Source organism: Oryctolagus cuniculus, chromosome 18 (genome assembly GCF_051225735.1).
Source record: "Oryctolagus cuniculus isolate XC-2025 breed Fujian yellow rabbit chromosome 18, ASM5122573v1, whole genome shotgun sequence".
NCBI classification, from domain to species: domain Eukaryota; kingdom Metazoa; phylum Chordata; class Mammalia; order Lagomorpha; family Leporidae; genus Oryctolagus; species Oryctolagus cuniculus.
In genome coordinates this window covers 65275495-65297599 of record NC_142884.1, presented here as the reverse complement: position 1 = coordinate 65297599, position 22105 = coordinate 65275495, and the positions used below count along the sequence as shown (strand labels likewise).

Below are 22105 nucleotides of genomic sequence, written 5' to 3'. Positions count from 1 at the left end.
TTAAGAACATTGAAAAACCCTGCAAAACATTGGCATAGGCAAAGACTTCTCGGAAAAGACCCCAGAGGCATAGACAGTCGAATCCAAGATTGACAAATGAGATTACCTCAAATTGAGAAGCTTTCGCTCTGCGAAAGAAACACTCAGCAAAGTGAGAGGCAACTGATATAATGAGAGAAAGTATCTGCAAACTATGCAACTGATAAAGGATTAACAACCAGAATATATAAAGAGATAAAGAAACTCACCAACAACAAAACAACCCAGTTAAGAAATGGTCAAAGGACTTAAACAGGCATTTTTCAAAAGAGGAAATCCAAATGGCAACAGACATATAAAAAAATGCTCAGGATCATTAGCCGTCAGGGAAATGCAAATCAAAACCACAATGAGGTTTCACCTCACCCCAGTTAGAATGTCTTTCATACAGAAATAAACAAAGAATAAATGCTGATGAGGATGTAAGGAAAAGGTACCTTAATCCACTGTTGGTGGAAATGTGGACTGGTACAGCCACTGTGGAAGACAGTATGGAGATTCCTCAGAAATTTGAATATAGACCTATCGTATGACTCAACCATCCCACTTCAGGGAATTTACCCAAGGGAAAAGAAATCAGCATATGAAAAAGTTATTTTTTATTGTTTATTGCAGCTCAATTCATAATAGCCAACATATAGAATCAGCCCAAACGCACATGAACTGAAGACTAGATAAAGAAATTATGGGATATGTACACCATGGAATACTACACTGCAGTAAAAAAAAATAAAAAGAAATCCAGTTATTTGCAACAAAATGGATGGAACCGGAAATCTACATACTTAATGAAATAAACCAGTCCCAAAAGGACAAATACCATGTGTTCTCCCTGAGCTGTGATAACTAATAGAGCACCTAAAAGGTAATCTATAGAAGTGAAATTAACACTTTAAGATACAATTGCTTTGAACAGTCCTTGTCTCCACTATTGAGGAACAGTTTTTTTTTTTTTTCACACTATTTGTTGAACCCTTTACTTAGTATAGAGTTAATTATATGTGTATAAAGTTAATTGAAAATAGATCTTAGAAAAAATAAGAATGGGAATACTGGTCGGCGCCACAGCTCAATAGGCTAATCTTCCACCTGCGGCGCCAGCTCACTGGGTTCTAGTCCTGGTCGGGGTGCCGGATTCTGTCCCGGTTGCTCCTCTTCCAGTCCAGCTCTCTGCTGTGGCTCGGGAGTGCAGTGGAGGATGGCCCAAGTGCTTGGGCCCTGCACCCCATGGGAGACCAGGAGAAGCACCTGGCTCCTGGCTTTGGATCAGCGCGGTGTGCCGGGCTCAGCACACAGGCTGTGGCGGCCATTGCGGGGTGAACCAATGGAAAAGGAAGACCTTTTTCTCTGTCTCCCTCTCACTGTTCACTCCTCTGCCTGTCAAAAAAAAAAAAAAAAAAAAAATGGGAATAGGAGAGATAGGAGGAGAAAGGTGGGAGTGTGGGTGGGAGGGCAGGTATGGTGGGAAGAATCACTATTCCTAAAGTTGTATTTATGAAATGCGTGAAGTTCGTGTTCCTTAAATAAAAGGTTTCTGGGAAAATAAAAGAGCGGCCAGCATTGTGGCAGAGTGAGCTAAGCAGCCACCTGCAGCACTGGCATCCCATATGTGCAGCGGTTCTTGTTCTGGCTGCTCCACCTCTGATCCACCTCCGTTGATGGCCTTGGAAAGCAGAGGAAGATGTCCCAAGTGCCACCTATGTCAGCGACCCAGAAGGAGTTCTCTGCTCCTGGCTACAGCCTGGCCCAGCCCTGGAAATGCAGCCATCTGGGGAGTGAGCCAGTGTGTGGATGATCTCTGTCTCTCCCTCTCTCTCTAACTCTCCCTTTCAAATAAATAAATAGATAAATTGTTCTTTGAAAAAAATCATGCAGAGAGATACCATGCTCTCTTATCCAGTTCCCCAAGGGTGACATCTTGTGTAACTATGGGACAGCCAGGACATTAACACTGATAGGTTCAAGATAAGGAGATTCCCCCATGAGGACTAATATCCCTGATGTTGCCCTCTCATGGCCATGCCTACTTCCTTCCTAGACCTCGCCAACTGCAAACCTGCTCTCCTTTCCTACAATTTTGTCATCTGAAGAATATTAAATGAATGCAATCTGTGCAGTATGTTCCTCCGTGTAACTGGAGACAAAGGTGATGCGAATATCACTGGCTTGTTCCCTTTCACGCCGAGGTGTGCTCCATGGCATAGAGGCACCACAACTGGTCATCTGTCGAGGACATTCAGTTGGTCCAGTTCTGCGCTATGACGAGTAAAGCTGCTGGAAGCATTCACGCCCATGTCGTGTAAACGTAGGTTCTCATTTCTCTCCAGTAAACGCCCAGGAGTGCAACTGCTAGGACGCATGTTTAATTCAGGGAACTAATGAACTAGAGTGATTTAAGGTCTTAGCCTGGTGAATTAAGACCCTGGTTAGGATGCCCATGTGCTGTATCACAGTGCCTGGATTTGATGCCCGTCTCTGGCTCCATGATTCCAGTTCCCTGCTAATGTAGACCCAAGGAGGAAGTGGTTGATGGCTCAATTACTTGGGTCCCTCCCACTCACTTGGAAGACCTGGATTGAGCTGCAGGCTCCTGGCTTTGGCTTAGCCTAAGGCTTTTGGGGAATGAGCCAGTGGATTGAAGACTTCTCTCTGCCTATCAAACAAAGTAATAAGGGGGCTGGCGCTGTGGCGTAGTGGATAAAGCCATTGCCTGCAGTGCAAGCATCCCATATGGGCACCAGTTCGAGTCCTGGCAGCTCCACTTCCAATCCAGCTCTCTGCTATGGCCTGGGAAAACAGTAGAAGATGGCCCAAGTACTTGGGCCCCTGCACCCACATGGGAGACCCGGAAGAAGCTCCTGGCTCCTGGCTTCAGATCAGCACAGCTCCGGCCGTTGCGGCCAACTGGGGAGTGAACCAGCAGATGAAAGACCTCTCTGCTTCTGCCTCTCCTTCTCTCTCTGTAACTCTTTTAAAAAGATTTATTTATTTGATAAAGTGTTAAAAAGTAATAAAATAAGAAACCTAGCTTAGAGAATGAAAAATAGGTGGTATCATGAATTAGGCCACTTCAGAAGTTGCTATTCCAATCCTGGAGACAGCTTGTACTGACTGACCTCCTAGAATGACCAGAATGGTGTGCATCTGCGAGGCGTCTGGCACTAGGGAAACTGCTGGCAGGTGTAATGGACAACCACTTGTCTTCCACAGAGATGACACAACCCTGGCCTCCTGGGGAATGCACACTATCACAGCAAAATAGCACAAAGGACCACAAGAAACCGTGCACGATGAGAGGTGCGAGGCTGGATGCCCACCACGCTGAGTCGCTGGGACCCTCAACACTCCTATTCCAAGAAGGGGTCTTTCCCGGAACAGAGGAAAACTGCAACACAGCCCAGCATGCTTCACATTTGCATCAGAATACATTTGTGTGTTTAGTATACGTGCTGCCGAAGCAAGCACTGTATTTGTGTTTTTTTAAAAAGTGGAACAGACTTTTACCTAGATAACCTGAGCCATCATGGGGCTCTGAGCACTCCTGGAGCTAAGAATGAACACCCTCTTGTAAGGATGAAAGCGGAAACCTCCACCCAGAACCATGCTCGATTTAAAGACAGGAACAAAAACATCAGGTGCACACTTCCCCACCCACACCCCTTGGCCCTGAGGAAGCAAACCTCTGACCAACGGCAAACCTCGGCACCTCCCTGTGCCATATTCTCATTCCTGCTGCTTCCCCATTCTTCCCTGAATGGATTGGGGGTGCGCATGCCCCAGGTGAGGGTTACTTGTTCAATGTCTCTGACTCTACCCACGTCAAGACACCAGGGGGACCACCAGGCTCTCTGCCAAGTCCTAGAGAGGGGTACACGAGGAAGTCTCTCCAAACACACAAAGGCTCCCTCTCACGTCAACGTCGCGAGAACCAGCAGCCCTGGGTCCGCCCCACATCTGTCACCCACAGGCCATTTATTCCTCTCTCACGTTAGGATGAGTTTTAACATCCGGGGTCTTGAACAGCATGGAGCTGCATCACTCACCAGTCTGGCAAATGAAAAAATGTTTGTTGGAGCACGAGTCCTCTTGTGTCGTGGTCTGACCGGCGTTCCTGGACACGAGAGTGCAGCTGAAATGTGGCAGTTGGCTGATGACATCTGCTGAAAGAGACCGATGAGCCTCATACCCCAGACACACTTTTTTATTTATTTATTTATTTTTTATTTTTTTGACAGGCAGAGTGGACAGTGAGAGAGAGAGACAGAGAGAAAGGTCTTCCTTTGCCGTTGGTTCACCCTCCAATGGCCGCCGCAGCCAGCGCACCACACCTATCCGAAGGCAGGAGCCAGGTGCTTCTCCTGGTCTCCCATGGGGTGCAGGGCCCAAGCACTTGGGCCATCCTCCACTGCACTCCCAGGCCACAGCAGAGAGCTGGCCTGGAAGAGGGGCAACCGGGACAGAATCCAGTGCCCCGACTGGGACTAGAACCCGGTGTGCCGGCGCTGCAAGGCGGAGGATTAGCCTGGTGAGCCGCGGCACCGGCCCAGACACACTTTCAAAAGGCAAATATGGAAAGCAGCTTTGGTCATCTTCCATCAGGTGGAAATTTAGGACCCCCCACCTTATTAAGTGTTCTTCATCACAAATATTAACTTCATCTCGATGATAACCATGCCTTGGATTTTTCTCTCGAAAATCTAAGACCACAGTACAAGATTTCCACTACTTCTATGTAGGAGAGGTTATAGCTATCTAATTTCTTTCTTGTTTCTGCATGAAGAAATGTAATAATAAAGATACAGATACCAAGAAAAAAGAACATACGAGGTTTCCTTCTTTGGGGTGGTGTTTGGTCAAATGGCTAAGGCATCTGCACCCCACATCAGAGTGCTTCGATTTGATCCCTGGCTCTGGCCTCCAGCTTCCTGCCAATGAAGACCTAGGGAGGCAGCAGCCAGTGGGTCAAACACTTGGGTTCCTGCCACCCACGTAGGAGACCTGGATTCAGTTACTGGCTCCGTGCTTTGGCCTGGTCCGGCCCTTGTTGCAGGCATTTGGAAACTGAACAAGCAGATAGAAGATCTCTCATAAATAAATTTTTTTAAAATTTGACAGGTAGAGTTATAGACAGTGAGAGAAACAGGGAGAAAGGTCTTCCTTCCGTTGGTTCACTCCCTAAATGGCCACCACGACCGGTGCTGCACTGATCTGAAGCCAGGAGCCAGGAGCCAGGAGCTTCCTCCTGGTCTCCCATGCGGGTACAGGGCCCAAGCACTTGGCCCATCCTCCACTGCCTTCCTGGGCCACAGCAGAGAGCTGGAGAGGAAGAGGAGCAGCTGGGACTAGAACCCGGCGCCCCGACGGGATGCTGGTGCCGCAGGTGGAGGATTAACCAAGTGAGCCACGGCGCTGGCCCCATAAAAAATTAAAAAAAAAAATCCTTCCTCTTTATAATCTTATCCAATGCTTTTAGTAACAAATTTAGACAGGCTCTGGGAAAAATCTCCTCCCCTTTCCTTCTAATCAAAAGCTATGGCAACAAGAAGAAAATCCTGCAGAGGAATGAGGGTGATGACAAAGTGACTTATTTTTCTGTGCACAAAAGCACGAAGATTAAGTTTGCTTTCCTTCCCCTGTGTCCTAACAAAACTCGAGGAAGCTTCCTTCACAATGTTAAACCCTGGAGCCTTACCGGAGTGTTTTCTTTCAAGCCGTCTCTTTTGCCCAATCCACCACGTCGTCCCTTCTTCCAGAGATTTCTGGATGAAGCCCTGAACTGCCTGGTTCCAGGGGTTAAGGAGGTGGCCCCCACGGTCATGGCAGTGCTTCTCTGCTTCTGGGAGGGAGTACTGTAATCTGTGGAGCTGGTAACAGTGCCTTTTCCCCTGCTGCCCCGGGGCATTTAGGGGATTCCCCAGAAGCACAGCTGTTCTGATGCAGAGCCAGAGCCAGCCTCTGCCTAGGGAGAACATTTTCTCTGTGCACCGTGAGCGAGAACTTGTGGGGACACAGCAGCTGCCTGCTCCTTAAATATCCGTCTTCACGGGCTCGTCTCACTTAGCAGTATTATTCTCCTATGAACAGGGAATAATGTGCCACGGACACAAAAGGCTCTGCTCTGTTTTGTCCTGAGGACCCAGATGGCGTTTTCCGGTAAGCTGAAGGCAAACAGCAGAGATCAATACAACACTGCCCCTTTACACCACCCTGTGTGTCTATCAACTGGCTACGGCTTTAGCAAATAAAGACCAATCCCAGCACCGAGTCTAGGGCTTAAGGGGGTAGAGGATACTGAATACTTACCTCTGAATCGCTAAAAAAAAGTTGGTATGTGTATTTATTTTAAAAAAGAAAACATTCTTACCGACTACTAGGAATGAGTTTCTAAAAAGAAGCTTCATTGTGTATATTTAAAGTAAACAACGGGATTGCCGCACTGAAGAAGGAAATGCTTGTATCCTTCATCTAAGTGCTTTGTTTCCTGTCTAGCGCCGGAGCACCTGTGGGTACAGCCCGAGCCCCAGGGAGATGATGGTGTAATTACCACCGTCCTCATGCTGTACCCGGACCTCTACACATGTTCACCCTGCATACCTGCCCTGCCCAGAACTGATTTAAGTGACTGGATTCTGTTTCATAAATATGTACAAAACCACGCATGAACCCTGTCCTGGAGCAATTACACAATCACAAAAGCAAAAATATTTACAGAATGAATATAAATACAAACAAGACTGAAAACCCACAAGGTCCAGCCTCTGCTGAAGTAAACGGCGACAAACACGGCTCTGGATCGTGACTGCGCGGATCCCTTTGACTGCTGCTTGTGCGTTACAGGACTCAGGCCTGTTTTTTCTTTCTTTCTTTGAAAAGCCTTTGTTCGTACGGCACGCCTGTTGGTCTGCACCTGGGACACACCCATCATTTATGCGACAGAACTCGCTCTCCTTGGGGACACAAAGTCGCTAGAAATAACGCACACAAGGGTGGGCACTGAAACCACTCAGCAGGTCACCGTTAGCATATCTGTCCAAACCACGCTTACGCAGCTTCTCAAAGTCATCACGGAAATGCACACTAAAATTGAAGTCTCTGAAACACAGATTCCAAAATACATTCCTATTTGACAAACACTGCAGTAACCAAATCAAAGAAAGATGTAGTACAATCTCTAATTTCAAAAAGCCCAACTTTGTCTGAGAACTAAAGATACAATAATTGTAATGAAGAAACGCCGTGAAGAGTGCCACCACAAAGGGACAGTTTGAGTGCTAAGAAAGGCCAGAGGAGGGGCCGGCACCACGGCTCACTAGGCTAATCCTCCACCTAGCAGCGCCGGCACACCGGATTCTGTCCCAGTTGCCCCTCTTCCAGGCCAGCTCTGCTGTGGCCCAGGAAGGCAGTGGAGGATGGCCCAAGTGCTTGGGCCCTGCACCCCATGGGAGACCAGGAGAAGTACCTGGCTCCTGGCTTCGGATCAGAGCGGCGCACTGGCCGCGGCGGCCATTGGAGGGTGAACCAACGGCAAAAGGAGGACCTTTCTCTCTGTCTCACTGTCCACTCTGCCTGTCAAAAAAAAAAAAAAAAAAAAAAAGGCCGGCGCCGCGGCTCACTAGGCTAATCCTCCGCCTAGCGGCGCCGGCACACTGGGTTCTAGTCCCGGTCGGGGTGCCGGATTCTGTCCCGGTTGCCCCTCTTTCAGGCCAGCCCTCTGCTGTGGCCAGGGAGTGCAGTGGAGGATGGCCCAGGTGCTTGGGCCCTGCACCCCATGGGAGACCAGGAAAAGCACCTGGCTCCTGGCTCCTGCCATCGGATTAGCGCGGTGCGCCGGCCGCAGCATGCCAGCCGTGGCGGCCATTGGAGGGTGAACCAACGGCAAAGGAAGACCTTTCTCTCTGTCTCTCTCTCTCATTGTCCACTCTGCCTGTCCAAAAAAAAAAAAAAAAAGCCAGAGGAGGAAGAAATGATCTCCCCACAGGTGGGAAAGTGAGCAGTATGGGGGCGGGGGGAGAGGGAGAGAATTGTGTGTACATGAGGAGGACTTGTAGGATGCAGCGGGAACTGTAGCCACAAGACACGAATGCTCTCAGCATCAGGCTGGAGAGTGTGCACTCCATTTGGAAGGTTTTGGAGCAGGACATCTGCCCTTAGCAGGACTGTGTTTGTATTTTGCAAATTTCAAAGTTTCTAAATATCTTCATTTAACATATGAATACACAATGCATACGTATGCTTCATGAAACAAACATTTGAGACAGATGCAGAGACAGATTCTTATTTGTTGATTCACTCATCAGAAGCCCCCTTTTGCTCCCCAACAGCGGGCAGCGACAAAGGTGGGAGCCAAGATCTCCATCTGGGTCTCCCACACAGGTGGCAGGAACTCACTTTCTGAGCCATCATGGCTGCCTCCCGCAGTCTGTATCAGGAGGAAGCTAGATTAAGAGCTGCAAATGTTACACAGGTTTTCTGATGTGGGACACAGACGTTTTAACCAACTAAGCTGAACGCATGGTTCAGGCATTTCCCAGTGAGGCCAGTGTGGATGCAATCTAGTCAAGTCCACTCAAGCACTTTATGCAGTACTGGAAGTTCACGTCAACCCTTTCTACAGTACATAACACTTTTTTAAAAGAAATATTTATTTATTTGAAAGTCAGAGTTACACACAAGAGAGAAGGGGAGGGAGAGGGAGGGGGAGGGGGGAGAGGGGGGGTCTTCTATCACTGGTTCACTCCCCAAATGGTCACAACAGCCAGAGCTGCACCAATCCGATGCCAGGAGCCAGGAGCCCCCTCAGGGTTTCCACGTGGGTGCAGGGGCCCAAGGACTTGGGCCATCTTCTACTGCTTTCCCAGGCTATAGCAGAGAGCTGGATCAGAAGTTGAGCAGCCGGGACCTGAACCAGTGCCCTTATGGGATGCCAGCACTGCAGGCAGTGGCTTCACCCACTACGCCACAGCGCTGGCCCTCTGTAACACTCTTGATACACACCTTACCTAGAACATAAACTATCACAAATTTTAATTTTTAAAAAATATTTGAAGGTCAGAGAGAGGAAGAGATCTTTTGTCCGCTGAATCACTCCCCAAATGGCCACATCGGCCGGGGCTGTGCCAGGCTGAAGCCAGGAGCCTGAAGCTTCTTTTGGGTTTCTCCGGTGGGTGCAATGGCCCAAACAGCTGGGCTGTCCTCCACTACTTCCCCAGGTGCGTGAGCAGGGAGGCTGACTGTAGGTGCAGCAGCTGAGACTCGAACTAGCATCCATGTGTGACACAGGCATCGCAGGTAGCGGCTTCATCTGCCACGCCACAGTGCATGCCTCCCAAAATTTAAATAGAACTTGCCGAGAATAGGTGGGAATGAAAGAATCAACACTTAAGTAGTCTCTGTCGTTGAACAATTTAAGTAACTAAATTATGATAAATATATTCCACCAAAATGCTCTTACATGTAGACTCCAATACCTAGTATCTGAATTACTGCAGAATTTGTCAGGTTTACAAATTTATTCCAGCTTGATACCTCTGCACAATTGATGAAGCTCAAAAAAGCCTGTGATTTAACACCCCCCCCCCCCACGCGCGCTCTAACTGGGGCTACCACAGCACCTCACCTACAGGTGCCAACAGTAGCCAGGAAGGAAGTCACTCACCACAAGGTAACGCAGGAGCGTGCATCCAGACACGGAAGATGTTACTGACGCAGTTAACGCCGAGTGACCCTACAGAACCGATTCTCCAACCAGAACCTGGCTGGGGAAGAGGCTTCAGCATTCCCTATTGGGACAAATTTCTGGACAGGACTGGAAGGCGACAACTGGGTCAGCACGAAGTGTGGCAACTTACCAAAGCCCTAAGCTGCACACCCGGGGTCCCGATCAGGAAGTGTTTGGTGCTGGAGTTAAGAGGTCAGCAGCTCCTATCAGTCCCGCTGGGCTCTGGTCCCAGCTCCTCTCCTGGTTCTTCCTGTGAACATCATCCCGGGAGGCGGCAGGGATGGCTCAAGCACTTGAGTCCCTGTCTCCCATTTGGGAAATTGGACTGAGTCTCCTGCCTCTAGCCCAGCCCTGGCTGTGATAGGATCTTGCTCAGTGAAACTTTCCTAGGGGCCGTGTCCGTGACGCCCGCAGCCGCTATGAGCACTGCTGAGGGTGCTGGCTGCTCCGCTTCTGATCCAGCTCCCTGTCAATGCGCCTGGGAAAGCAGCCGAAGACGGCCTGGCCCGAGTCCTCGTGTCCTTGCACCTGCGGCAGAGACCAGGAGGAAGCTCCCGGCCTCCTATCTGGGGACTGAGCCCGCGGCGGGAAGATCTCTCCCTCTAATTCTGCCTTCCAAATGAAATAAATTAGTATTTAAAAAATTGTTTTTTCTATGCATAATGAAAGTTATCCTTGCACTAGGGACTAGAGGTGCAGGGCCTAAGGAAATGCTCTAATTTCTTTGTTTAAAAATGCATACTCATTCAGCTTTTCAAAGATTTTTTTTATTTGACAGGTGGAATTATAGACAGAGAAAGGTCTTCCTTCCGTTGGTTCACCTCCCAAATGGATGCTATGGCCGGCGCGCTGCGCCGATCGGAAGCCAGGAGCTTCCTCCTGGTCTCCCTTGGGGTGCAGGGCCCAAGCACTTGGGCCATCCTCCACTGCACTCCCGGGCCACAGCAGAGAGCTGGCCTGGAAGAGGAGCAACCGGGACAGAACCCGGCGCCCATATGGGATGCCGGCGCCGCAGGCGGAAGATTAACCAAGTGAGCCGCGGCGCCGGCCCCCTAAACGAAATCTTAAGCATACATTAATACTATATAATCATATTAATGCAATAAAAATTTTCACAGTGGCCCAACTACCGACATACGCAACGGTACACGATGGTCTGATACACGCATGCGTCGTAAACAGAACTCCTTTTGAAGGAAGGGGCCGTGGAAGCCTCAGGCGGCTCTGCAAGGCCGCGGCGGCGCCCAGCCCAGTCCCTCGGTGCTCCCAGGGCGGGAAGCCTCCTGGCATCAGCTCGACTCCGCCGGGGACCTTGGAGGAGTCCGCGCGCCACCTGCCCTCCTCCGGAGCCTTGGCTCCTGAGGGCCGGGCGTGACCAACACGCAAAACCTGGGCGCCAGAGCCCAGGGCAGCAACGCCTCAGCAGGACTGCAGCGGGGCGGGAGGGGGCGTGGCCTCCGCATTGGCGCATGCGCGCCAAACCAGCACGCCGCACCCGCCCTCCCCACCCTCCTGCCCAGCCATTGGCTTATTGCCGGCTACCGCGTCGGCGATGTGGGTGGAGCCCGCCTCGATTTCCTCCAATGGCGGAGAGGCAGAGGCAGGCTCCGTGGAGGAGGAAGCATGGCGTGGAGACAGCTGAAAGTAAGTTCGGCGAGTGAGGCGTGCGGCGCCGAGCAGGACCCGCGCGGGGCCTGGGGGAGGGGAGCACGCAGGGCCAGCCCGGGCAGGCGGGGGCGGGAGGCAGCCCCGCGAGCGCGGGCCCCCGGGGCACCTGCCAGGGCTGGCGCGCGCGCACGTCCACGTGTCCTCGCTCCAGTGCGCGCAGACGTGCCGGCCGCTTCGGCCAGGCCGCCGTTCCGGTCAGGAGTCCTCGGAGCCCCCGGCGGGGCGTTGACGGTCGCGAGGGCCCTGGCTGTGGTCCCCTGGAGCACGAGGAATCCGTGCTCTGTCTGCATCGTTACCGACGCAGCCGATTACGACCCTTGCGTAGGGAACAAAACGCGAACCTTATGTGGCTCGATTCTCCGGCTTCCCGCGAGCTCCCCCCGTTATCACCGGGAGGCGAGCGACCTCCCAGTCTGTACCGCTCTCTTCCCAGCGGCCCCACTTGCTCGAGCGGTGGCTTCTTTCTCTCCACGAGATCAGTTTCCCCAGGAGCGGGGCCCAGGTCCTCTCGCCCTCTCGCGTGTTCCATCGGGATGTGGTCACTAGTTTTGCAGATGCACACGAGTGACAGCATCTGGCCGTGATGGAGAAAAGCGCCGCGAACTACTTGAGCTAGGATAGTGCTTCTTGCCCAGATAAAATCTTCACTTCCTTCATTATCTCGAACTAGAACCCTAATAGAGACTTCTGTGGGTAATTTTTGAAGTCGTAATTCCTTAATTGGAATAAAGGCGAATGTATAGTAAAAACAACAGGTGTTGACTACCTGTCAGCCTTGTATTTAACCTCTGAATAGAATGTGTCACTGGTGTGTTGTGTTGTCAGACACCCTAAGCAAAGCGCCGGGCCACTCCTGATGGGATTTGCTGAAATGATGAACAGTTCTTGTTCTGTGCCAGTTAGTACAGCTGCCTCTTAATTTACAGGATAATTGTATTCCTAGAAAAGCCAGTGTGTATGAAGACAGCTTGTGCTTGTATGGTCAAGTGGTTTCGCTCTCAGCTCAGCTATGTGGGCAGGCATCTACCCACACCAGTGTCACCAGCAACATTCCAAAGTCTTATGGGCCACGGGACTCTTCATGTCTGAAGCCAGGAAAAATGTTTGACCTGTGTCCCGTCCACTCAGTCTGTTGGCATTACCGGTGCTGTTTCCAGTGAAGTGTCCTCCACATGTCCCCTAGGGGGCAGCACTGCCCCTCTCCTGAAAACAACTGGGCTAGAGCCCTAAGCAGACCTGGCCTGGTGCTGTGTGTACTGCCAGACCCTGGAGACCAGTGTGGTCCCGACTAGAAGTGACGGCCACCCACGTCAGCAGAAGGCTGGACACGGAGTCGTGTGATGTCACAGGACACCCTCGGGGTGCGTAAGTGCCAAGGGCCTGGCCTGGCGCAGAGCCCCTCACGGGCTCTTTTCTTCCAGAAGCGGGCCCTGGACGCGGCGATCATCCTGGGGGGTGGCGGACTCCTCTTCACCGCCTACCTGACAGCTACAGGGGACGAACGTTTCTACACAGAACACCTGATGCCGGCTCTGCAGGGGCTGCTGGACCCGGAGTCAGCCCACAGGCTGGCCATTCGCTTCACCTCCCTGGGGCTCCTTCCGCGAGCTAGGTATCAGGACTCTGAAATGCTGGTAAGGTGCTCCTGGGATGCGTTGGGTTCCGGGAGGGAGGTCAAGTCCCCCTCACGGGGCTCGGCTGTTAGGGACCGATGCCGCTGGAAGCCGGGCCCAGGTCCGCAGCGCAGACCTGCAGCTCAGTCTGAGCAGTCCTCGGGATTATCACACAATGGAAGTTATCCTGCACGACCCACGGGACACTGCCGGGCGAGGCAGCGTTCTCATTCGGTCCTCACAGCTGCTGCACGAGGCAGGAACGGTGGCACAGAGCCGTTAAGTGACTGCCCGAAGTCACACACAGGAAGTGGCAGACCCAGGATTCCGACCTGTGGGTCTGCCTCGCCCAGGTCCCAGCTCAGCCTCCCCTCTGCCTGGTAGGGAAGCAGGCCAGTCATCAGACACTGATGGGATGCAGCTACCTCGAGCCCGCCCCTTTGTGCAAGGCACAGACACCTGTTGCAGCCTCCATCAGCCCAACATTCAACACCTGGGCCTCCCCGCCCCCCGCCAGGCCCCGGCACTGTGCCTGTGCCGTGCTCTGGGGATACTGCGGTCACCTAGACAAGGAGGATCCCTGGCCTCACCGATGTCCTCACGCAAGGCAGGGCAGTTTCCTTTTGGGAACTAGTTACCCTCCAGCGCCGAGTCCTGGTACCCGACTCGCGTCCTGAGTGCGCCAAGGCTCTGCAGGGTCAGGAAGAGCGCTGCTTTCCCTAAGCTTTCCTTACCCCCAGTTACAGTGTCAAAGTTCCGGAGCCGGGTGGGCTGCAGACACTCAGGTTCCGGGGTGGAACAGGCCCTGCAAGGACGCACAGCCGGCAGAGAGCAGCTGGCCTCGGAGCTGGCCCTGAACTCCACTGCGTGGCCCTGGCTGGCGGCAGCGTGTGCACGTGGGGGCCAGGCTCCCCGGCTGACAGCCAGGCCTCCAGAGACTCTCCTCCCGAGCTTTCTGTTGCCCCGACTCTTCCCTGGCGTCCTGGCCTCGGCCCGGCTGTGGGGCGGAGTCCCCAGGGCGGGCTGCCTCGACTAGCCAGGGGCTCTGGCTGCCTGCAGGAGCCATGTAATTCAGGGCTCGAGAGGGGCCTGCAGGCTGCGAGGGGAGCCTGTCCAGCAGCCGGGGTGGAAGACCCTGTCTGTCCGAGAGGAGGACCCTCAGGCCAGCCAGGCTTCTTGCTTCCCAGGACCCTGCGTGGCCACACGCATGTGCCCACCTGCACGTGTGTTGGGGCCTGCGTTCTCACCGCTGGCCCACGGGATCAGGCGCACTCGCTGGTCTTCCCCGGGCTGATGGCACACGGCGCCGCCCTGTCCTCAGCTCCACGCAGCGTCTTTTTGTCCGCTGGGCTGAGAGGGAGGCAGCTGGGGCTCATTTCTCTAGACTTCTTCAGTTGATTAAAGGGCTTCGCCGCTCGCACTGGTTTCACAGTGGCGCTTCCCAGGGGCTCTCGAGCCAGGCTAGTAGATGTGAGGGTGTGGCCTGTCAGCAGTGACTGGCAGAGTGGGCCCGTGTCCTGTCCGAACCACGGCCAAGCCAATTGTGTCCCCAGCCCCGGAGATAAGGAAGCCTGTGGTTCGCGGAGTGGAGCGGGCATGGCATCACCTGCTTGGCATTGTTGAAAATGGGCCCCTCAGACTACCCACCCCCCAGCATTCTGAAGCCGAATGTCTGAGGTGTTGTAGGCTCTCCAGAGATCCCGGTGTAGGTGCTGGGGAGCACGCTCTCAGAAACCCCAGGTTAGCCTGTGCACCTCTCACTTCTCCTTCCCAGGAAGTGAGAGTCCTCGGCCACAAGTTCCGGAACCCAGTGGGCATCGCTGCGGGATTTGACAAGCACGGGGAAGCCGTGGACGGCCTCTACAAGATGGGCTTCGGTTTTGTCGAGGTAGGAAGTGTGACTCCACAGCCTCAGGAAGGGAACCCGAGACCCCGAGTCTTCCGCCTCCCTGAGGACCACGCCGTCATCAACAGGTAGGCCCGTGGCCCCAGCTAATGGGACGCCTCCTTGCCAGCTGGCTTTGTTTCTGATGTGCGGGGACGTTTGTGTCATTTGGAATGTTCAGGAGCTCTGCTGGGCATCCGCTGGGTGCCAGGCACCTGCCTCCCGCCGAGCTCAGAGGGCAGGCTTTGTCGTTCCCACTGAACAGCGCACGCGGAGCCGGGCAGCTCAGCTAATCCCAGAGATGACGAGGGGCGGAGCTGCGGCCGGCGGAGGAAGTCCAACGCGCGCCCTGTAGTGTAACCTAAATACTCTAGTGACCACATTAAAACAGTAAAGAGAACTAACATGCAGTTAACTGTCCTGGATTTTATTAAACATTATTTACAATTACTGTGTTCTAGTTACACGTAATATATCCAGAACGTCAGCGTTTCCACACAGAATCCGTGAAGCAGCTACTTGTTGTCCTGGACCAGGTCTTCCGCAGCCAGTGTCGGACCTCCCAGCGCCTCTCGGTTGAGAGCAGCTGCCGGGGCGCCGGAGGCCCCCGTGGTCCCGGGCCTGAGCTCTGGGGTTGGGCAGGCGGCCCTGGCCTCCAGGAGTAGCTCGACAAGCAGCTCTGAGGACGAGGACTCCTTGCAGACTGTGTGGCCTTCTTCCCTTGGTCATCCTTGGGCGTGCAGCAGCAACCGGAACGGAGAGGAGCTCCTCTTTGCTAACAGGATTTTGAGGCACCTCCTCAGGAGGATTTGTTTTGGGGGGCCAGGGAGACCCAGAGAAGGAGCGAGAAGGGAAAGACAGTGCTTCCGTGTGTTGGTTCACCTCCCAGGTGCCCACAGATGGCTGGGAATGGCAGAGGCTGGGAGCTGGGAGCTCCCCCAGGTCTCCCACGTGGGTGGCAGGGGCCCAGTTACTGCAGACGTCACAGCTGCCTCCCATGCTCTGCATTAGCCAGAAGCTGGAGTCAGCAGCTTCCTCTGCGTCTCCCACGTGGGTGCAGGGGCCCGAGGACTTGGGCCATCTTCTACTGCTTTCCCAGGCCACAGCAGAGGGCTGGATCGGAAGAGGAGCAGCCAGTATTAGAACCGGCACCCATATGGGATGCTGGCACCACAGGGAGAGGATTAACCTACTGTGCCACAGCACCAGCCCCAACAAATGCCCACTGTCTTGGGGGCCGTGTAAGGCCTTCTGGGAAGTTGACCTGTCGGGACTGCTTGCTGCTTTTTGTGCTGGTTTCTGGGAAATTTTCCAATGTTAGAGATCAGGTTATTGATCTTTCTGTTGCATTGCTGTGGGGATCAATATCTTTAAAATTGGCTAGGCAAAATACATGACGGGTCTTCAGAATCTATGGACAATGTTTATTATGCAAAGGCTATGCATAGATTTTTGCACCAACATAAATGTGTAATTCCTTTTTTCCACAAGCTTTTTGAAGTACCCTTGTAGCATCCTGAACCAGGAGAAAGGGCGAGGGGCTGCTTCATGCAAGGGGGAGAGGGAGCATGTGATCTGTGCCAGGAAGCGCACCCCGGGAGGGGTGGCGTGAGGCCCACATGGGAGGTGGGAGGTGTGTAGGTATCAGAGGATTGGTGAGGGCTCAGGGAGTAGGAAGATGGCTTGGTAAGGAGCGGAGGTGGGATCCAGGCAGGGCCGGGGCAGCCACTGCTGACGAGTGCCGGCTACCTCCACTGCCAGCTGAGCAGCTTGTTTGCATAGTAGTTTTTAAGATTTACTTATTTGAAAGGCAGAGCTAAAGGAGAGAGAGAGAGAGAGATAGATCCATCTGCTGTTTCACTCCCCAAGTGTCTGCAGTGGCCAGGGCTGGGCCAGACCAAAGCCAGGAAGCTGGAGCTTCTTCCAGGTCCCCCATGTGGGTGCAGGGGCCCAAGGACATGGGCCATCCTCCACTGATTTCCCAGGTGCATTAGCAGGGAGCTGGATTGGAAGTGGAGCAGCCAGGTCTTGAACCGGTGCCCATATGGGAAGCTGGCATCACAGAAGGAGGCTTAACCTGCTATGCCACAATGCTAGCCCCTGTGTGTACACTTTAATCTTTCCTTTTATGCTTGATGATGATCTGGCATGTTCTCTAGGAATCCCAGGGGGTGTTGAGGCTGGAAGTATATAAACATTCTAATTTAAAAAATTTTAAATATATTTAGAATAGGGAAGGTTAAGATCTCTCATTTGTTGGTTCACTCCCCAAGTGGCTGCATCCAGGAGCCAAGAACACAAACCACACCTCCCATATGGGTGGCTGGGACCCAAGTACTTGAGTCACCAGCTGTTGCCTCCTAGATGTTGCATTCCCACATCAGTAGGAAGCTGGGATTGCGAGCAGAGCCGGGACTCGAACCCAGGCACTCTGATTTGGAATGTGGGCATCCCAGGCTGCATCTTAACTGCGGTGCCAAATGTCCCCTTCCCCCGCTCTGTTTTTGATGGTGGAAACGGCCAAGGCGCCGTGGCTCCCAGTGCTCTGCCTCTAATCGTGCCCTCCCCCATTTGCTTGTGTGCGGCAGGTACGGATTTAACAGTCACGGGCTCTCGGTGGTGGAGCACAGGTTACGGGCCCGGCAGCAGGTGCAGGCCAAGCTCACAGAAGGTAAAGTGTGGCTGCCCCAGGGGGGCTTTCTTCATGTGCTACAAGGGAACTGTGGGAGAGAGGCTGGGAACAGGCCCAGCGGAATAAACACGACTAAGCAGTAAACAAGAGCCACCCAGGAGTGGGGACACAGATTCCTACAGGAATTTGCCTGGTTTCACCACAGCCTCCAAGATTTTAACTGAATTCCACACTTCAGCAAAGGCGCCCTCCATTTGTCTCAGGAAGAGCCCTGTGCCGTAGCTTACCTGGGGCAGCTGGGAGGGGCGGAGCCAGGCGGCTGGCAGTGCTCGCCAGGACAGCGAAGCGGAGCGCAGGGCGTGAGCGCCGCCTTCCAGCCTCCCGCTCTGGTGCACTTTTGTCCACTGTGGAAATGAAGTACTGCTTTGAGCAGGGTTAGTGAATGCAGAGCAGCACGCAGAAGTCAGTGAAGGTCTGGTGCTCTCCCCCGGCTCGGGGATACCCAATAGGAGGGCACTTCAGAAAGTCTGGAAAAAGTGGAGTTAAACGATACATTTATGTTGGTGCAAAAAATTGAAGTCCATGGATTTCTAAGCAAGGTGGCCACGTTACTTAGGTGCAACATGAGACACTTCTGAGAGGGGCTGTCCTGGCGGTAGTGGGCCTGGTACCTTAGCTTGGAATCCAGGGTCTTGCCCCGCCCAGAGAGGACTTCTCAGCAGAGCATGTGTGAGATGCACGAGTGAGGACAGACTTACTGCAGAGGTGAGCGAGTGAACACAGATTCACACGTGAGTGTGGCCCACCCCACGTGGAAAAGACCCTTCATGAGTGGGCCAGAGAGAGAGGAAGCCTGGCTGTACCCTGCTGCGGTCAGGGGCAAAAAGAGACCTCTCCTCCGTTCTCAGCCACTCCTGGGGTGGGGCGGGGGGTGTGGTGCCTTAATTAATACACAGATGGGGCGGGGTCTTATGCATGCAGCCACCTGGGACTTTTCCAGCACGTCCATGTGGGGTTTGATATCCACGTGGTCATCATGGCGACTCTTCCTTCCTGGTCCCTGCTGGCAAGAATTCCAGGTCACCTTGACACACCACATCACTGGGAGGAGGGGTGTGTGGTCACTCTAAGCAGAGTGGCTTTCCTCAGAGAAGTAAATTATAAATCATAAACTAGACCTCTGCAGTGTAGGCATGGTATGGGGAATACTCCCCAGCCTTTATTCTTTGTTTTTCCTCACACTGGCATAGCCGTCCCGTGACTGCAGTCCCATGAGGAGCCTCTGGGCGGGCAGTCAGCCCCTGACTTGCCTAGTGGGGTCCGCCTGCTCTCAGCCTGTGTGTGGGGCCTACCTTTTCAGTCACTAGTTATTGCCCTTGTTTCTCTGCCGCCCACTACACTGAGCGCTGTAAAGGGCAGACTGGGGCAGAGCATCCTGGCGGTCACCACTTTGTCCTGTGAGGGTGGAGTGCTGCTGTCTGGGCAGCAGGTGGCAGTGTCACGCCGTGGTTCACAGGGTCAGCAGGTGTGGAAGTGGATGTGGAAGCGGCTAGGAGCTGTCTGGTGAGGGGTGGCCCTAAGGTGCAGGAAGTGATGTGCGAACACACAAGCGTGGCCTGTGCTGTTTTCAGATGGGCTGCCACTGGGCATAAACCTGGGGAAGAACAAGACTTCGGCGGATGCTGCCACAGACTACGCCGAGGGGGTGCGCGTCCTGGGCCCCTTGGCCGACTACCTGGTGGTGAACGTGTCCAGTCCCAACACGGCCGGGCTGCGGAGCCTCCAGGGAAAGGCTGAGCTGCGCTGCCTGCTGACCAAGGTGGGCGGCTCGTCTCCGCTGTGCCCGTTTCACCAGCCTGTCCTCCCCACTCCTCCCCACTCCTCTCCTCCTCCTCCGCGGCACTGGGAGGAGCCGTGCTTAACCCTGGGACAACTCGGGCCCCTTCCCTGTGCCCCCCAAAGCACCCCGTGGCCCGTATCAAAGCTGATTACGTGAACAGTGTCACTGCTGCGTCTTCTGTCCCTGCTACTGCCAACCCCCGAGGGCCGTGAGAGCAGGGACCTTGGCTCTCACGTACCCCTCTGTCCCTGCGTGCAGCTCTGTGAGGGAACTGGATGATCGTTTGTCACATGGTACTGGTGCCGGTGTTTCCTTATTATCCTCTAGGGACAAAAATCTGTACAACCTTGTGATAGTAGCCAGTGCCAGTTCCACGGAACTGAGTGAGATCCATCTGATGTGGGCTGTGGGTAACTGAGGGCTGGGCTGCCTGAGAAGAAGGTGCATGCTTTGGTCTGGAGCTGCAGGTGTGGGTGCCCTGCTGGGCTGTGTCTGGGGTCCCCACCTCTGGCCCTTGTTGCCCTAGGTGCTGCAGGAGCGGGATGCCCTGAAGGGGGCGCACAAGCCAGCAGTGCTGGTGAAGATCGCCCCCGACCTCACGGCCCAGGACAAGGAGGATATCGCCAGCGTGGTGAGAGAGGTCCGAGTCGGGCCGGCCTGGGGGGCTGTTGTTACCTGCAGAGGCACCTGGCTGGTGGGGATAGCTCAGGACGGCAGCTTCTGTCACATCCTCTGTAGTGAGAAGCACTGTGCTTCTGTGTCAGCCTGCCCAGGCCTCTGTGCCATAGGAAAGCCATGGAAACAGATGGAGCCCAGCGCTGCTGGTTCAAACCCTGGTTCTGCCTACCCAAGGCGCTGTAAAGTGAGCGGATCGTTGTGGGGGTCAGAGGCTGTGCTGCTGCCACGTTACGGAGGCTCAGGATGGTGGTTGCTGTCGTCACGTTGAGCTCAGCTGAGCTGAGTGAGGTCTGGTGCAGCCCCCAGGGGCTGTGCAGTGGGCCCTGCCCGGCTGCTGCCTCAGATCTCCAGGGAAGCTTCTCTGAATGCTGGGGCCCTGACTCCAGGCTGTCTGTCTCCCTCTGCAGTTGGGCATTGATGGATTGATCATCACGAACACCACGGTGAGTCGCCCCGCCAGCCTGCAGGGGGCCCTGCGCTCTGAAGCCGGAGGGCTGAGCGGGAAGCCCTTGCGGGATTTATCAACTCAAACCATTCGGGAGATGTACGCGCTCACCCAAGGCAAGTGTTCTGGGGTCTGTGTCTTGGGACTGGTGTGTGGCTCCGGCTCCGGGCTGGGACTGGAGTTTTGCCCTGATCTGCACTGGCGGGTGGGTGCCGTGGGGCTGACGTCCTGGGGGTGCAGGCCTCACGTCCCTCGTCGGCTGTGTTTCCCTGCAGGCAGGATTCCCATCATTGGAGTTGGCGGAGTCAGCAGCGGGCAGGACGCGCTGGAGAAGATCCAGGCCGGGGCCTCCCTGGTGCAGCTGTACACGGCCCTCACCTACTGCGGGCCGCCCGTGGTGGGCAAGGTCAAGCGCGAGCTGGAGGCCCTTTTGAAGTGAGTGCCACCGGGAGGTCAGGGGTTGATTAGAGTGGCCTGAATCCAGAGCCACTTGGGCCTTCGTTCCTCATTCAGAAGATACTGGAGGGGTGGACTCCGGACACAGGGAAATCACATGACTTCTGCTGAAGAATGAACTGGGCCACGGGGATTCAGAATTCACCTCCAAGGCAGAGGTGCCCATGCATTTGAAAGAGGGGCCTGAGAGTCCTGCTAGAATGAAGTCCAGGCAGGGGACCCTTTTTTCTGCCAAGGACAATTTGAATATTTATAGTATCATTCACGGGCCATACAAAATTGTCAGCTTAAACCTTAGCCTGCTATAGGTTTACTGAATTTTGAGCCCCTCCTGCATTTGCCTTGAGGGTCTTGGAGGGCCTGTGAGCTGCATGTTCCCCCCCGGCTTAAGCAGTTAGTTATGTAGCAGGGTGAGGGCTGTCGGCACCTGATTCCCTTCCTGGTCAGAAGCCGTGGCCGGGTGAAGACAGTGCAGAGAGCACACACAAGTCGTGTCTGGGAGTGACGATGTGTCTGGGAGAGCAGGGCGTATGGGTACACGGGGCTTCCTGCTAGAGCAGGGCCTGTCCTCTACCATTTGGTGGACTTGCTTTTTGGCCTCTCTTTCCAGAGAGCAGGGTTTCAGCAGAGTCACAGATGCCATTGGAGCGGATCATCGGAGGTGAGGATGTTGGCCGATGAACTTGGCCTGGAACCTTCCTGTGAACTCGGGCGAGCCTTTGTGGCCGGACCGTGAGAGCGTAGACTGTCTGAGTCGTGCCTGTCAAAGCCGATCACTGAGGTCACCAGGATGAGCAGAAGGTGTTCTCCAGTGGCTTGGTCGGAGCGTAAACTGCAGTCATTGGTCCTTCTAGACTCGAATCCTGAGATCCGTCATTATGGCAAGGACACTGGATTTTTGGAGAGAAAAATCATGGAAAAAATACAGCCATTAAAACCCGAATTTAAACCCACAGGCCTTGGCCACACCATGCAGGCCTTTCCAGGCCTCTGTTGGCTGGGTCAGCAGTGGACTTACTAGGAACTTGCCTGTCTTTCATTCTTTATTTTTATTTCTGTGTTTATTTTGAAAACACTCCAAGCAGAGGCAAACTTACTTGCATAAACACTTCACTTTGATTTACCAGCTGC

At 53.9% G+C, this 22105-nt stretch overlaps 1 protein-coding gene and 1 long non-coding RNA gene across 11 annotated transcripts in view; one reads left to right on the top strand and one right to left on the bottom strand.

The window, feature by feature from the left end:
- The window catches only part of LOC149121006 (uncharacterized), a 28011-nt gene extending 13626 nt beyond the window's left edge, over positions 1–14385 (bottom strand). For 2 of the 3 annotated variants that reach the window (XR_016225400.1, XR_016225399.1), the window contains exons 1-2: positions 14256–14385; positions 4083–4196 (exon numbers count right to left, since the gene is read on the bottom strand). This is a non-coding gene — a long non-coding RNA (uncharacterized LOC149121006). Of the gene's footprint in view, positions 1–4082; positions 4197–5731; positions 5869–14255 lie in introns of those variants that run through there. The other variant, XR_016225401.1, reaches the window with a different exon arrangement.
- Positions 11246–22105, top strand: DHODH (dihydroorotate dehydrogenase (quinone)). 8 transcript variants are annotated; one of them, XM_051846973.3, is made up of 9 exons: positions 11246–11401; positions 12847–13059; positions 14813–15012; positions 17512–17594; positions 19187–19374; positions 19922–20035; positions 20481–20638; positions 20798–20953; positions 21585–22105. In XM_051846973.3, exons 1-9 carry the CDS (start codon positions 11381–11383, stop codon positions 21637–21639), a joined length of 1188 nt encoding a protein of 395 aa, XP_051702933.2. In that variant the 5' UTR covers positions 11246–11380; the 3' UTR covers positions 21640–22105. The 8 variants fall into 8 exon arrangements, 6 of the variants coding, with proteins under 6 accessions (XP_051702933.2, XP_089176523.1, XP_089176526.1 ...); XM_089320396.1 differs by having other exon boundaries at positions 11342–11401; positions 12352–13059; XR_016225395.1 differs by lacking the exon at positions 17512–17594.

Excerpts from the sequence above, each read along its gene's own strand:
- DHODH (XM_089320396.1), top strand. The coding sequence starts at position 12,766 with ATGTCACAGGACACCCTCGGGGTGCGTAAGTGCCAAGGGCCTGGCCTG. Across the intron at positions 13,060-14,812 it reads ATCAGGACTCTGAAATGCTG|GAAGTGAGAGTCCTCGGCCA; the intron begins GTAAGGTGCTCC and ends TCTCCTTCCCAG. Across the intron at positions 15,013-17,511 it reads GACCACGCCGTCATCAACAG|GTACGGATTTAACAGTCACG; the intron begins GTAGGCCCGTGG and ends TGTGTGCGGCAG.